General features: G+C 40.6%; 2 protein-coding genes across 2 annotated transcripts; both read left to right on the top strand.

Annotated features, from left to right (window-relative positions):
* The first annotated feature begins 3,554 nt into the window (after positions 1–3,554).
* LOC142931420 (glutathione S-transferase A-like) lies at positions 3,555–7,002 on the top strand. The gene is made up of 6 exons (XM_076075325.1): positions 3,555–3,791; positions 3,888–3,953; positions 4,154–4,259; positions 4,810–4,928; positions 6,528–6,613; positions 6,728–7,002. The coding sequence occupies exons 1-6, from the start codon at positions 3,624–3,626 to the stop codon at positions 6,855–6,857; spliced, it is 675 nt and encodes a 224-aa protein (XP_075931440.1). The 5' UTR covers positions 3,555–3,623; the 3' UTR covers positions 6,858–7,002.
* Positions 7,003–10,843: 3,841 nt separating this feature from the next.
* On the top strand, positions 10,844–14,246 carry LOC142931423 (glutathione S-transferase A-like). The gene is made up of 6 exons (XM_076075329.1): positions 10,844–11,228; positions 11,327–11,392; positions 11,588–11,693; positions 12,386–12,504; positions 13,754–13,839; positions 13,954–14,246. Exons 1-6 carry the CDS (start codon positions 11,061–11,063, stop codon positions 14,081–14,083), a joined length of 675 nt encoding a protein of 224 aa, XP_075931444.1. The 5' UTR covers positions 10,844–11,060; the 3' UTR covers positions 14,084–14,246.
* Positions 14,247–15,439: the final 1,193 nt, after the last annotated feature.

The raw sequence follows: 15,439 nt of genomic DNA, 5'->3' as shown, positions 1-15,439 counted from the left end.
AGAACTATGTAAACATATCTGATCAAATACTGTCTTATTTGTAAGTTATTAGTTTTTTGGAAACCAAACTGATTCTTGAGAGGACAGGTACAGAGTTAGACTCATACGTGCAGTGAACCAGTATGCTGGAAAAGTGTGCAGACACAGCTTTTGTTCTTCATGACAGTGGAATTGAATAAATGGTAAATATCACATGCTGACAATCAGCATACAAGAGCAAATTTATAATATTCTAAAATAAAAGCCCTAGTAGTGGCATTTTTAAGCCAAATATTAAAATGTGATTTTACTTTTGGAAACAAGAAAGGCCTCATGTACAGTATGTAGCGGTTAAAATATGCTGGGGCGTCTATAAAGCTGAGAACTTCATTATTGCGTCACAGCCATTAACATTTACAGCATTAATTCATTCATCCTTTACATACACAGCGGGGTCCAGTCGGATCAGTCCACTCTGTTTTGCATTGACATCCTGTGTGCACAGATACAGACCAACACATTAAATGCGAGTCATGCATGTCGAGCAGAACCTGTTTATAAGGTACAGTGTAAACACCGTCGCTTTCTAAAATCCTTTGTCAGTAGAAAATGGCAATGTCATGGTTATCAAGCAAAATGAAGCTGATGAACTGACTCTGGCACACACCCAGTTCACGCCCACACTCCAAGAATTTTAGACTGAAGATGAAACGATATGAAGTGAAATGTCAGCAGGCTTGTAGTCACACACCACCTGTATTCAGACTAAATGCTCTGAAGGCCCTAAAATAGGGAGAAACTGTGATAATTTTGTCAAAAAACAGAAAGGGTTTGTTTTAAAACCTTTAATGACTTAATCACCGAACTGAAATGGATTTTGACAAGGTTCCCCTTCTCCCGTTTCACTCAGTTCCCCATAATTAACTGTATTTCATACTTTATTAATTTCAGTCAAATACTTCAGTTTGGTTGATACATTAACAGTTGAGGTGTATAAATGACACAAGCTAGTTTGGTCTGTTTGTTTTATGGGTTTAAAGGATTGTTTTGTTGCTCTGCCTGGGGTGTCGTGGTATAGATCAGAGCTACTCAGCAGCTCATTGGGCCCTTTTCACAGAAGCCATTTTGACAGGTCATTGCAGGCTAAATACAGGTGAAATGAATAACATTAATTATGGCCCTGTTCCATTTAGTTGGGCCAGGGCCCTATTGTGCATGCTGGCTCACTGAAATAGCTGTGACATAATAAATCGATGGGATCATAATTCATCTAATCAATTACACCTGTGTTTACCTTGCAATGCCATGTCAAAATGGCTGCTGTGAAAAGGGCCCATCAAGGAGAGTGTGAACAGGTTTGCATAAATATGTCCTCTCAGCAGGGATTGCTGGGCATTGTTAAGGTTTAGGAGAATACGTGATGTATAGATCTGCACTAAATGACATTTTGTCCATAGATGACTCGTGGTGCCAGCAACTTAGAAACCTTGTGTTAATGCGTGTTCATTATTCTGAGTGAAATCGGATGCTTGCTCGGTTTAGCTCACCCGATACTTACGTACCTGGGCAGGTGGCAGGTTGCAATTAGACAGCTTGAGGCTGCAGCGAGCTTTTCGTTGGTGTTCATTTACTTCAGTTTAATTTAAAGTTTAAAGTTTTATTGAAATTCCCGGGTTTCATTTTTGCCCTATATTTCAGTGAACCTTTTGTAAATAAATATTTGTATTTTTGCACTACCCCCTGCTTATCGAACTTGTTCGTCAACATCCCTTTTTAAAGTTTTTGGTGTCAAACCAGCTCCTCTGCCCTTTTATATGGGGTGACAGCACTACAGACCTCCACAAAAAAAGAGGTCTGAGGAAGATCCAAGAATAACAAATGGAAAAACGCAAGGCATCTCTTGCTTGTACAAAAAACAAGCTTGCAAAGTTAATTATGACTAAAATAAAACTGATTATATTACACACTGTCACGTCTATATCAAATGGGCAAAAGGGATGCTAGTAAATGTATGAAATGTGATGCTGCAGAAGGAACTTTGCTCAATCTGTTGAGGGACTGCAATAAAATGAAAGATCTTTGGTTTGGCATGTCAAAGAAAGTCACGGTTCACACTATTATAGCCATGCCAGTCACACCATAATGATGTATAGTGGGAGATTTCGAATTACTTCAGCCGAGTATTCTCTAAGACATCAGAAAGACAGTAATTATGACAAACTGGATTCCTTGAAATACGCCATCTCTGAAAAACATGGATCACTGATGCAATACACATGATTACATTGTAAAATCTTTCAGTCTGCAAAATAATGAGACAGAATACACTGAAACTTGGATTTCAGTGGAATAGTTAACTTCATGATAAGAAATGACAAGAAGAAGAGAAAGAAAGGAGAATGAAGGGAAAGAAAACTGAATAAACTAATAATAGTTTTCTACAACATTTAGGACTCATACTGCATGAGTGGTGCATTGGTAAAGGATTGGTTTACATCATTATTTTCATTTGTATATTGGTTCGGAGGAAATACAAATAACACTGGTCAGATGGTTAAGGTAGTGCTGGAGGGAGCAGGCTTCAGCACAACCACATGTTTTTCACGTGATTTCTGCAGCATTCTCTCATGAACCAAGTTGTCTTTTTGACAAGAACTAGTCATTTTAAACTGCATCAACATGCATGCCAGTACTGACCCTGGCCACTACTCAAGTCCATAACGTCTAAGTTCAAAAACCAACTCAGAGAAAGAGGCACAAAGAAACTACAAGTATATGTGAACAATGTAAAAAATGTTATGTCACGCTCAAATAATGATAAATTAGATGGGTGGTGTCTATTACATTCAGTATCAACGTGATTGTTTACTTTTAACCGCCAGAGCTGGTTTTTCACGGTGTGTCCAGGGGTGAGTGAAAAGTGCTGAGTCACAGTGAGTTTTCAACTGTCAAATTTCAAGATGCTGCAAACATGCAAAAGAAATATTATAAATAGTAAATCCCCACAATAATAGTTAAATCTAAAAGCAATAAACCAAGATGATATTCACATAGTTTTCCACAGATATGTTATCTAAGTAATGTTAGTTGGAATGTTATAGTAAGAACACGTTTCAATGTGAAGTTCTAACTTAAGTGAATAAGCTGATTGTTAACTACAATTACAGGTTACAGGTGTAGTTATTATAAGTCTCCTTCAGTGCACTTTTAAAAACATTTCAGCGTATAGGTTTCGTAGTTGAGATCAAAGAGTAAATGCAAAGCAAGAGAAAGGTCTTATTCACATGTGTGAGTTTGCTAATACCTGCGGATCAATGCAGCTGGAGGCAAAATTCACATTGAATTAGTTTAATGCAGTAACTGAAATACGCTGGCTTTCAATATGACATCATGTTGCCTCCATTTGAAGACAGATTCATAAAAGGGGGTGTAACATGCTTGTATAGGGTGTGAACTCTCTTGACTGTTTTGAGTCACAGATCTTTGGAAAAAGAAAAAAATGGGATGGGACTTAATTCCACCAATCCTGATGCGAAGGGGCTGGAGCTTCTTATATAAACAGACATTTCTCACAGTCTAGCTTCACTCCTGACATCTTCCACTTCAGGCTTTTACTCTCAGGTGTAGCAGCTCACTCTACAACCATGGCCAAGGACATGACTCTGCTGTGGGGCTCCGGCTCTCCTCCCTGCTGGAGGGTCATGATCGCACTGGAGGAGAAGAACCTGCAGGGCTACAACCAGAAGCTGTTTTCGTTTGAGAAAAAGGAGCACAAGTCAAAGGAGGTCATGGCCATGAATCCCAGGGGACAGGTAAGGTCACTTTAAACATTACCCAGATATAATGCAAATCTTCTTATAGTGTCAATCTGCTGTTTTCTTATTTGCATTCCACTCTCTTTCTTAAAGCTTCCTGCCTTCAAACATAAAGACTTGGTCCTGAATGAGTCCTACGGTGCCTGCATGTACCTGGAGGTAAGAACTTGGCCCCTTATTGAAATTGTATGCAGCCATATACCACCAAGGAGGTAATAAGTAGGAGGGCTCATTGTGCATTGTTGTTTGTTCAACAATGCCTCGTAGCCATCAGACACCCTACACTTCCAGAGGAAAAGAAACCGGAGCAGCATGCAGCTGTTCACAATGGTTCCTCTTTTCATGTCTCCCGACAACAGAACCAGTTCAAGTCCCAGGGAACCAAGCTGATCCCTGACTGCCCAGCTGAACAAGCAATGATGTATCAGCGCATGTTTGAGGCTCTTACTTTCAGCCAGAAAATGGGTAGGTTAATTCTGACATGCAAAGTATTTTACTGTTTTTACAAACCAATATGTAGCTGTTGACGCTGTAAATCCTGCATGTCAATAATTGTTTTTGCAGTTGAGCTGATTTTGTCACTTAGAGGCCTTGTGGGACTTTCAGCTACAATGCTCTTGGCAACACACTACACGCCGAACTGCCTCGTTTAAAACCTCAGACTTCATGTCTTCAGTCAATCTCCTCAGAGGGTGCACCTTCCTCACCTGAAATGCACTAATGAGCTGTGCATTCACTTAATTAAGCCATGGCACCATGCTAGTCTGACCATGTGATATTTGTGAGATTATAATGACCTTTCACTACCTCTTTTAAGGGGCAAACCACATAGATTTAATGCAGCTCAAGTCATGAGACAGGATACTTCATGGTGAAGGTGAATGACCCCACCATCAAATGCCAGGGAAACGAAAACAATTGGTCCAAGCACTATGTGGGCGTGGCTGTTGTAGCCTACTATACATTTCATTGATGGCAGCCCTCACGACTGATTGCCTGTTTTTAAATTTTTCAGGGGATGTGATCTACTACAACGGGAAGGTCCCTGAGGGAGAGAGACATGACTGTGCTGTGAAGAGAAATAAAGAGGCTCTGATTGCTGAGCTCAAGCTGTGGGAGGGATACCTGCAGAAGGTAAACCTGAACCATGTATCCTCCAATGAATGTCCTTTAGACCGAAAGCTAAAAATAGTGTTCTCTGCATAGGTTTAATTGTGTGGATATCTTCTACCAGTTTTAGCTTTTTTGATACTTCCAGAACCTTATTTAAGATAAAACCGTGTGAATCAGTGGTTATCCTGCATATACCTGAAGATGATAAAATACTCAACTTTATTTTCAGACACATGAGTCCATATAGTAAATAAATGCAATATGAGGACACGGATATAATCATTGCAGTTCAAAAGTCTGTCAAACATTTGTTCCAATGTTTCCAAAAACGAGAGGAATACCTTGAATCACTTTGTGTAGGCTCACTTAAGGCCTTTATGACATTTGTACATAAAATTCCTCAACACAGCATGAAAGGTGGGAACATTACTAGTCATAAACGTATGATTTACACTAATCCATCTTGAGAGCTTGAGCAAGATTCTAAAAGCCACCTGAATCTTTTTAATTTTTGCTTTAGTATAACTGCACCACAAGAAGGCTGTAAATACTATAGCTTATACAATACAAAACGTACGGAGGAGGGATTTTAACTAACGCGACACACGCTCAGTGTTGAACTAAAACAGCAATTACATGTTTGTTGTAAAGAATGCTGTTCTGTAAGAGCAGCAGCATTTTTGGAGATGCCCTCATTCGCTTTTGTTCTGAGAGTTTGATTAGAAGACTGATACCAGTTCACGTCTGTATAGTAAATATAAAGTTGCCACCAGAAGATGGTTAGCTTAGCATCAGACAAACATGGGTAAACTGCTACCCTGGCTCCTTCCAGGTAAGAAAGTTCACCTACTGCCCCCTAATGCTGTAAGTCCCACTTGTTCAACCTGTTGTGCTTTTACAGAGCCAGACTAGCTGTTTCCCCATGCTGCTGGCTCCAATTTCATATTTAGTATTCTGACACAAGAGTGGCAGCAATTTAATTTATTTTAAATCCTTAAAATAAAGTGAAAGTATAAATATAGCAAGTTGTGGTGGTATGCCAGCCCTACCAGGAAGCACATAACCACCAGTTATTACTGCTACAACTTTTTGATTTTACACTTTGGTTTTTGTACAGATTAGACAAAAAATGATTTAACATGCTAATTAGGTGTGGATGTAAAAATGCAAAATTATTAGAAAAAGCTAAATTTACAAAAAAATACCCGCGTACGACTATAGGCCTCAGTGAGCTTTAGAGGAGCTGGTGGCAAATGTTGGTACCTTTTGGACAGAGCCAAGATGTTTCCAGACTTTTTATTTTTGTTTAGCTAAGTGGCTGATGACATATAGTTAATGGATAGATATAAAAGTGGTGTCTGTCTTCTCTAACTCTCGTCACGAAAGCAAATCATTGTATTAATTTATGCATTTAATAAGTGGAACAAAGTTTTTAAACACTCATACACTGGTCCAATATTTTTTTAGCTACTGTATGGCCGTCCATGATGGCTAACATTCATGTAAATTGTAATTGTTAATAGGTATAGAGGCAAATGAATGCAGCTTACAGCTGTCTTTGGTTTCAAATCTGCCCACCAGCACATGGATGTGGCCTAACTCTTTTTATCTGTCTTCTAGGGATCAGGCTCTTTCCTGGCAGGAAAGACTTTTTCACTGGCTGATGTGGTTGTTTATCCAGGCATCGCTTATCTCTTCCGTTTTGGGTACGTTGATTAAATCACTAACAATGTCTAAGATTGACAAAATAATTGCAGTGATTACAAAGCAGAAATACATTTGTATTTGGAAGTTCACATCAACTTTTCTCCTTTCTTTAGGTTATGTGAAGAGCGTTACCCTAAACTGGCAGCGTACTATAACTCCCTGAAGGTCAGACCCAGCATCAAAACCTCCTGGCCTCCTACCTGGCTGGAGAGCCAGGGACAAGACACGCTCAAAGACATCTGAGATTCAAACACGCATCGGCTGACACACTGGAACTGTTCCTGTTGTGTAATCTGTAACTACTCCTTGCGTTGGATTACTCTAGTGTGTGGCCTAAACTGCAGATTCTGTTTGTGCTGTAAACAAAAACAATAAACATTGGCTTTCAGCTTTGGATGCTCTTTATTTAATTTCAATATCAGTGTAGGTCTGCGTAATGAGGAGCAATGGTATTGGAATATAATTGCAGGTTTCTACACCAACGTATTTGATCATAGTCTTCAAATCTCTGTTCTGTTCAAACAGAACACATACTTCAACTTTCCAGTGTTTTCATGCCAAGACCACAAAAACATTTCTCAAATCAGAAACCATTGTCATTCTAGGTGACAGGTCAGACCTCAAAGCAATGTTTCAGCTTCACTCAATACAACCTAATGCTTAAAAGTAAACTTTTCTATTAAAGCTGCTCAATCAAAAACGATGTTCTAAAAGTAAAAATATAAAGTGACAATTCGGCGTGCCAGAAAAACGGTAACAGCTAAATCTACTACAGTCATTTATCAGTGCTGATTTTCGCATGTCGGTTCCAGCGCTGCGCGAGCGGCCCATAAATTCTTTAGACTTTATTGCTGCACGTGCTGTGAATGGCCAGATGCTTGACACATTGGGCACCATAACTGCCACCCTACGTCTGGGTAATGAATCCTGGCAACATGTTTTCTACATACTTCGGGGGTCTACACAAGCGGCACTGCTGGGCCTGGACTTTCAGGGTCCCTAATCATGCCCTCTTGGATTTTTCCCGGTGCAGACTGCAGTTATTGGACACTGATATCCCACTTTTGAGCGGCAAAGACTTGATTCCTGAGTGTTATGTCTCCATCGCAACTGCTATGACATTGCCACCCCTCAGCGAGATGCTGGTGCCAGTAATTGTGTCCCCAGCCGGGGCCATTGACTAGCTGCCTGACTTCGTGGGCTACTTAGCGCCTAATCTCCAGAGTAAAAGTGAGTGTGTCGTTGCTCACACAGTGACTTCGGTGAAGGATGGGGTTACTACCGCCCGTGTGTTAAATCCTACAGATCAAGACATGATACTGAGAAAGGGCATGCATCTTGGGGAGTTTTTCTCTGTGAATGAGTCTGAGCTTGTGTCACTCCCTCAGATCCCAGTGGAGACAGTTTGCGCCAATTAATCCACTGAAGTGCCTTTTGTGTCACTGGCGGAGTCTTAGGCGGAGTCTTCGGCTAGTCAGCAGCAGAAGGCACAATTGCAACACGCACCACACGGTATAATCCCAAATTCGACGGCATGGTCGAAAGATTTAATCGGACTCTCATTGATCAACTGGCCAAATCATTGCTTGCCTGCGGAGGTGAATGGGGTGATTATCTGAAACAGGTGGCTTTTGCCTATAACACATCTGTTCATGCTTCCATTAACTACACTCCTTACTTTCTAACTCATGGACGGGCAGCTCGTGTCCCGGTGGATGTGTTGGTGCCATCGCAAATGGTGCACTTGGACTTGCCTCTTTCTCATGCTGACTTTGTGACCTCTCTGGCGGAAAGGCTGGAGACTGCTTTTTGTGGTGCCAGGCAGTGTGGTGCTGACGCCCATGAGAAACAAAAACTGTACTATGATGGAACGGCACGTAATCAGCCGTATCCAGAAGGAGACCTCGTATGGCTGCATAATCCTATGGAGGACTGCATGAAACTTGCTCCCCACTGGAAAGGACCCTACAGGGTCCTGGCTGTGTTGGATTCTCAAGGGGAACCGGGACTCATCTATCACATTCAGAGTGCTCCGGACCTCCACAGACCGGAGCAGGTTGTTCATTATGATAGACTGAAACCTTACACTTTGCTACGGCCTGCTGGTTCTGCTAGATCGCCTCCCAGCTTCTCCTCACCATGCTCCTTCACTGCAGGACGAGGGGTCGCCAGAGGAGGACTGTGGGGTGGAGGAGCCATGGGTCACTGGTGGCGCAAGCACTGTTTTGGTTACGGGCACCAGTGAACCACAAGAGACTGTGTCTCGTTCAAAGAGAGTTGTGAGGCAACCAGCATATTTAAAGGACTTTGTCACGTATCGGTAACTGATTTGTCAGTGATAAATGTGTGAATATGTCTGTTAACATGTTTTCTTCATTGTAGCAGCACATGCTTTATATGTATGGTGTGTCCAAACACTATGGGATAACAGCTATGGCTGGTGTCTATTGGGATTAGTGGGGCATATTTTCTGGAGGCTGTGCAGTTGGGTGATGGGAGGATGTATAATGTTGTTAACTGTTAAATTTTGTGCTATGAAGACATGTTGCTGGGGTTGGAAAATGTGTTTGTTGCATTTAGAATGATTAGAGTTGGCGACGTTTCTTTATGAAGGAGGTGAGGTATGTAAGCTATGTTGAGTACGTTAAGAGCTCTCTAGGAAGGTGTTCCTGTGTATGTGTCTTGGACTTTTATTGTGAAGGATGGAATGGAAAGAGGAGAAGAGGAAAAAGGTTCTTGTAGTGTGTGTGAAAAGAGAATAAAGTTGCTGCCATCTTAGATGCAGACTACACGAGCCCCGTGTTTATTATTTTATTACTAATATAAAGTATAGGTGCAACACAACCCTCGGCGACAGAACTTTGCTCAATCTGTTGAGGGACTGCAATAAAATCAAAGATCTTTGGTTTGGCATATTAAAGAAAGTGACGATTCACACTATTATAGCCATGCCAGTCACACCATAATGATATATACTGGGAAATTTCAAATAACTTCAGCCGAGTATTTTCTAAGAAATTAGAAAGACAGTAATTATGAAAAACTGGATTGCTTGAAATACGCCATCTCTGAAAAACATGGATCACTGATGCAATACACATGATTACATTGTAAAATCTTTCAGTCTGCAAAATAATGAGACAGAATACAGTGAAACTTGGGTTTCAGTGGAATAGTTAACTTCATGATAAGAAATGACAAGAAGAAGAGAAAGAAAGGAGAATGAAGAGAAAAAATAACTGAATAAACTAATAATAGTTTTCTACAACATTTAGGACTCATACTGCATGAGTGGTGCATTGGTAAAGGATTGGTTTACATCATTATTTTCATTTGTATATTGGTTCGGAGGAAATACAAATAATACTGGTCAGATGGTTAAGGTAGTGCTGGAGGGAGCAGGCTTCAGCACAACCACATGCTTTTCATGTGATTTCTGCAGCATTCTCTCATGAACCAAGTTGTCTTTTTGACAAGAAATAGTCGTTGCAAACTGTATCAAAATGCATGCCAGTGCTGACCCTGGCCACCACTCAAGTCCCAACTCAGAGAAAAAAGCACAAAGAAGTATATGTGAACAATGTAAAAAATGTTATGTCACGCTCAAATAATGATAAATTAGATGGGTGCATGGTGTCTGGTGTCTATTACTTAGCAACGTGATTGTTTACTTTATCCGCCAGAGCTGGTTTTTCTCGGTGTGTTCCAGGGGTGAGTGAAAAGTGCTGAGTCACTGTGAGTTTTCAACAGTCAAATTTCAAGATGCTGCAAACACGCAACAATAAATATTATAAATAGTAAATCCCCGCGATAATAGTTAAATCTAAAAGCAATAAACCAAGATGATATTCACATAGTTTTCCACAGATATGTTATCTAAGTAATGTTAGTTGGAATGTTATAGTAAGAACACGTTTCAATGTGAAGTTCTAACTTAAGTGAATAAGCTGATTGTTAACTACAATTACAGGTTACAGGTGTAGTTATTATAAGTCTCCTTCAGTGCACTTTTAAAAATATTTCAGCGTATAGGTTTTGTAGTTGACATCAAAGAGTAAATGCAAAGCAAGAGACGGGTCTCATCCACATGTGTGACTTTGCTAATACCTGTGGATCAATGCAGCTGGAGGCAAAATTCACATTGAATTAGTTTAATGCAGTAACTGAAATACGCTGGCTTTCAATATGACATCATGTTGCCTCGATTTGAAGACAGATTGATAAAAGGGGGTGTAACATGCTTGTATAGGGTGTGAACTCCCTTGACTGTTTTGAGTGACAGATCTTTGGAAAAAATAAAACAAATGGGATGGGATTTAATTCCACCAATCCTGATGCGAAGGGGCTGGAGCTTCTTATATAAGCAGACATTTGACACTCTCGTTCACTTCTGACATCTTCCACTTCAGGCTTTTACTCTCAGGTGTAGCAGCTCACTCTACAACCATGGCCAAGGACATGACTCTGCTGTGGGGCTCCGGCTCTCCTCCCTGCTGGAGGGTCATGATCGCACTGGAGGAGAAGAACCTGCAGGGCTACAACCAGAAACTGCTCGACTTTTCCAAGGGGGAGCACAAGTCACCGGAAGTCATGGCCATGAATCCCAGAGGACAGGTAAGGTCACTTTAAACATTACCCAGATATAATGCAAATATTCTTATAGTGTCAATCTGCTGTTTTCTTATTTGCATTCCACTCTATCTTTCTTAAAGCTTCCTGCCTTCAAACATAAAGACTTGGTCGTGAATGAGTCCTACGGTGCCTGCATGTACCTGGAGGTAAGAACTTGGCCCCCTATTGAAATTGTATGCAGCCATATACCACCAAAGGGTAATAAGTAGGAGGGCTCATTGTGCATTGTTTGTTGAACAATGCCTCTAGACATCAGACACCCTACACCTCCAGAGGAAAAGAAACCGGAGCAGCATGCAGCTATTCACAATGGTTCCTCTTTTCATGTCTCCCGACAACAGAGCCAGTTCAAGTCCCAGGGAACCAAGCTGATCCCTGACTGCCCAGCTGAACAAGCTAAGATGTATCAGCGCATGTTTGAGGGTCTTACTTTCAGCCAGAAAATGGGTAGGTTAATTCTGACATGCAAAGTATTTTACTGTTTTTACAAACCAATATGTAGCTGTTGACGCTGTAAATCCTGCATATTAATACTGTTTTTTTTGCAGTTGAGCTGATTTTGTCATTTAGAGGCCTTGTGGGACTTTCAACTACACTGCTCTTGGCAACACACTACACACCGAACTGCGTCATTTAAAACTTCTGAGACTTCATGTCCTCAGTCAATCTCCTCAGAGGGTGCACCCTCCTCACCTGAAACGCACTAATGAGCTATGCATTCAATGTGGTTCGCACTTAAAAGAGGTAGTGAAAGGTCATTATAATCCCACAGAGATCACATGGTCAGACTAGCTCAAGTCATGACACAGGATACTTCAGTTTTTGTTAGGGGGGGGGGGGGGGGGGGGGGGGGGGGGGTGCAAAAAGGGGCAGAGGTCTACATTCCCAAATTACAATCGACTCGTGCGTAGTCAGAAATACAGTTCAGTGAACATCGTATTTTCTAAGGAGGCCGCTTCAAACTATTTGAGCTACTTTTACGGTCTTCAGTGTCATCTCTTGAATGACCCCACAATCAAACGCCAGGGAAATGAAAGCAATTGGTCCAAGCACTATGTGGGCGTGGCTGTTGTAGTCTATGTGTGGATAGATTTCATTGATAGCAGCCCTCACGACTGACTGCCTTTTACATTTTTCAGGGGATGTGATCTACTACAACGGGAAGGTCCCTGAGGGAGAGAGACATGACTGTGCTGTGAAGAGAAATAAAGAGGCTCTGACTGCTGAGATCAAGCTGTGGGAGGGATACCTGCAGAAGGTAAAACTGAACCATGTATCCTCCAATGAAGGTCCTTTAGACCGAAAGCTAAAAATGGTGTTCTCTGCATTAATCGTGCAGATATCTTCTAAAGGTTTTAGCTTTTTTGATACTTCCAGAACCTTATTTAAAATAAAACTGGGTGACGTGGTGGTTATCTTGCATATACCTGAAGATGATAAAATATTCAACTTTATTTTCAGACACATGAGTCCATATAGTAAATAAATACAATATGAGGACACCAAGACACATATAATCATTGCAGTTCAAAAGTCTGTCAAACATTTTTTCCAATGTTTCCAAAAACGAGAGGAATATCTTGAATCACTTTGTGTAGGCCTTTATGATGACATTTTTTTCAGTCTATCGACATTTAAATTTGTACATAAAATTCCTCAACACAGCATGAAAGGTGGGAACATTACTAGTCATAGTCATCATTAAAAGCCACCTGAATCTTTTTCATTTTTGCTTTAGTATAACTGCACCACAAGAAGGCTGTAAATACTATAGCTTACCCTCAAATATAAAATACAAAACGTACGGAGGAGGGATTTTAACTAACGTGACACGCGCTCGGTGTTGAACTAAAACAGCAATTACATGTTTGTTGTACGGAATGCTGTTCTGTAAGAGCAGCAGCATTTTTGGAGATGCCCTCATTCGCTTTTGTTCTGATAGTTTGATTAGAAGACGGATACCAGTTCACGTCTTTTTGATTTTACACTTTTTTTACAGATTAAACATAAAATGATATAACATGCTTATTAGGTGTGGATGAAAAAATGCAAAATGAATAGAAAAAGCTAAATTTACAAAAATACCCGCGTACGACTATAGGCCTCAGTGAGCTTTAGAGGAGCTGGTTGCAAATGTTGGTACCTTTTGGACAGAGCCAAGATGTTTCCAGACTTTTTATTTTTTTCTTCAGCTAACTGGCTGCTGACACTAGTATATAGTTAATGGATAGATATAAAAGTGGTGTCTATCTTCTCTAACTCTTGTCAAGAAAGCAAATAATTTTATTAATTTATGCATTTTATACGTTGAACAAAGTTTTTAAACACGCATACACTGGTCCAATGTTTTTTAGCGGCTGTATGGCCGTCCATGATGGCTAACATTCATGTAAATTGTAATTGTTAATAGGTATAGAGGCAAATGAATGCAGCTTACAGCTGTCTTTGGTTTCAAATCTGCCCACCAGCACATGGATGTGGCCTAATTCTTTTTATCTGTCTTCTAGGGATCAGGCTCTTTCCTGGCAGGAAAGACCTTTTCACTGGCTGATGTGACTGTTTATCCAGGCATCGCTTCTCTCTTCCGTTTTGGGTACGTTGATTAAATCACTAACAATGTCTAAGATTGACAAAATAATTGCAGTGATTATAAAGCAGCAATACATTTGTATTTGGAAGTTCACATCAACTTTTCTCCTTTCTTTAGGTTATGTGAAGAGCGTTACCCTAAACTGGCAGCGTACTATAACTCCCTGAAGGTCAGACCCAGCATCAAAACCTCCTGGCCTCCTACCTGGCTGGAGAGCCAGGGACAAGACACGCTCAAAGACGTCTGAGATTCCAACACTCATCAGCTGACGCACTGGAACTGTTCCTGTTGTGTAATATGCAACAACTCCCTGCATTGCACTACTGTAGTGTGTGGATTAAACTGCAGATTCTGTTTGTGCTGTAAACAAAAACAATAAACATGGCTTTCAGCTTTGGATGCTCTTTATTTAATTTCAATGTCAGTGTAGGTCTGCGTAACGAGGAGCAATGGTATCGGAATATAATTGCAGGTTTCTACGCCTACATATTTGAGCATAGTCTTCAAAACTTGTCTCTCACAGGAAGTTCTGACAACAGAGGCCGCTCAACTCAAATAAACTCCACTGCTTTCACTGTCATTTTGGTTTGATGCTGTCCGGTTCCTTGAACTAGCAACTTTCCTGTCGTTCCTTTTATGTCCAAAAGGTGGCAACACACTGCACAAACAGAACATGAACTTTCCAGTGTTTTCACACCAAGACCACAAAGACATTTCTCAAATCAGAGTCTGGGTTAAGATCCCTTGACTTTTGTCATCAGAGCCTGACTGACCTGTTTAGTCCCTCACCATGGGAACAAAGCACATGAAACCATTGTCATTCTAGGTGACAGGTCAGACCTCAAAGCAATGTTTCAGCTTCACTCAATACAACCTAATGCTTAAAAGTATACTTTTCTATTAAAGCATGCAACTGTGACCATGCACTTTCCTCTTTAGTTTCAGTTTTAAAGGCCCAGTGTGTAGGATAATCGGCAGAAATTAAATATAATATTCATAACTCTTTTTAATTATCACCTGGAACTAAGAATTCTGTTTTTGTTACCTTTAGAATGAGCTGTTTATATCTACATAGAGAGCTATACCTCTTCAAGGACTATACCATAGTGCACCGCCATCTGTCTACAGCAGCCCAGAAGAACAATCCAAACACTGGCTCTACGAAGGGCCTTTCTCGTTTTTTTACGTTATTTGTCCACTGAGTGCACACTCGAGGTTTAACAGTTCTACTGCAAAGCAGCACTAGAAGACTTCTGCAATGTGTCATCCTGTTCTTCTTTGTGGCCCTTTTTTTATCACACTATTAAATGCTTCTCAGTGCCATTTCAAAGATATATGGGGTGACAGCACTGCAGACAAAAAGAGGTCAGAGGAAGATATTTCCTGGAATGATAAATGGAAAAAACGCAAGGCAACTCTTGCTTGTACAAAAAACAAGCTTGCAAAGTTAATTACGACTAAAATAAAACAGATTATATTACACACTGTCACGTCTATATCAAATGGGCAAAAGGGATGCTAGTAAATGTATGAAATGTTTTGATCCTGAAGGAACTTTGCTCAATCTGTTGAGGGACTGCAATAAAATGAAAGATCTTTGGTT

The sequence above is a fragment of the Anarhichas minor genome, unplaced genomic scaffold (assembly GCF_050575085.1).
Source record: "Anarhichas minor isolate MPS153535 unplaced genomic scaffold, ASM5057508v1 ptg000051l, whole genome shotgun sequence".
NCBI classification, from domain to species: domain Eukaryota; kingdom Metazoa; phylum Chordata; class Actinopteri; order Perciformes; family Anarhichadidae; genus Anarhichas; species Anarhichas minor.
Note: the sequence above shows the minus strand (reverse complement) of the source record. Positions and strands in the feature narration are given on the sequence as shown.

Coding starts and splice junctions, on each gene's coding strand:
- LOC142931423 (XM_076075329.1), top strand. CDS start 11,061: ATGGCCAAGGACATGACTCTGCTGTGGGGCTCCGGCTCTCCTCCCTGC. Junction 11,393..11,587: donor GTGCCTGCATGTACCTGGAG/GTAAGAACTTGG, acceptor TCCCGACAACAG/AGCCAGTTCAAGTCCCAGGG. Junction 12,505..13,753: donor GGGAGGGATACCTGCAGAAG/GTAAAACTGAAC, acceptor TCTGTCTTCTAG/GGATCAGGCTCTTTCCTGGC.
- LOC142931420 (XM_076075325.1), top strand. CDS start 3,624: ATGGCCAAGGACATGACTCTGCTGTGGGGCTCCGGCTCTCCTCCCTGC. Junction 3,954..4,153: donor GTGCCTGCATGTACCTGGAG/GTAAGAACTTGG, acceptor TCCCGACAACAG/AACCAGTTCAAGTCCCAGGG. Junction 6,614..6,727: donor GCTTATCTCTTCCGTTTTGG/GTACGTTGATTA, acceptor TCCTTTCTTTAG/GTTATGTGAAGAGCGTTACC.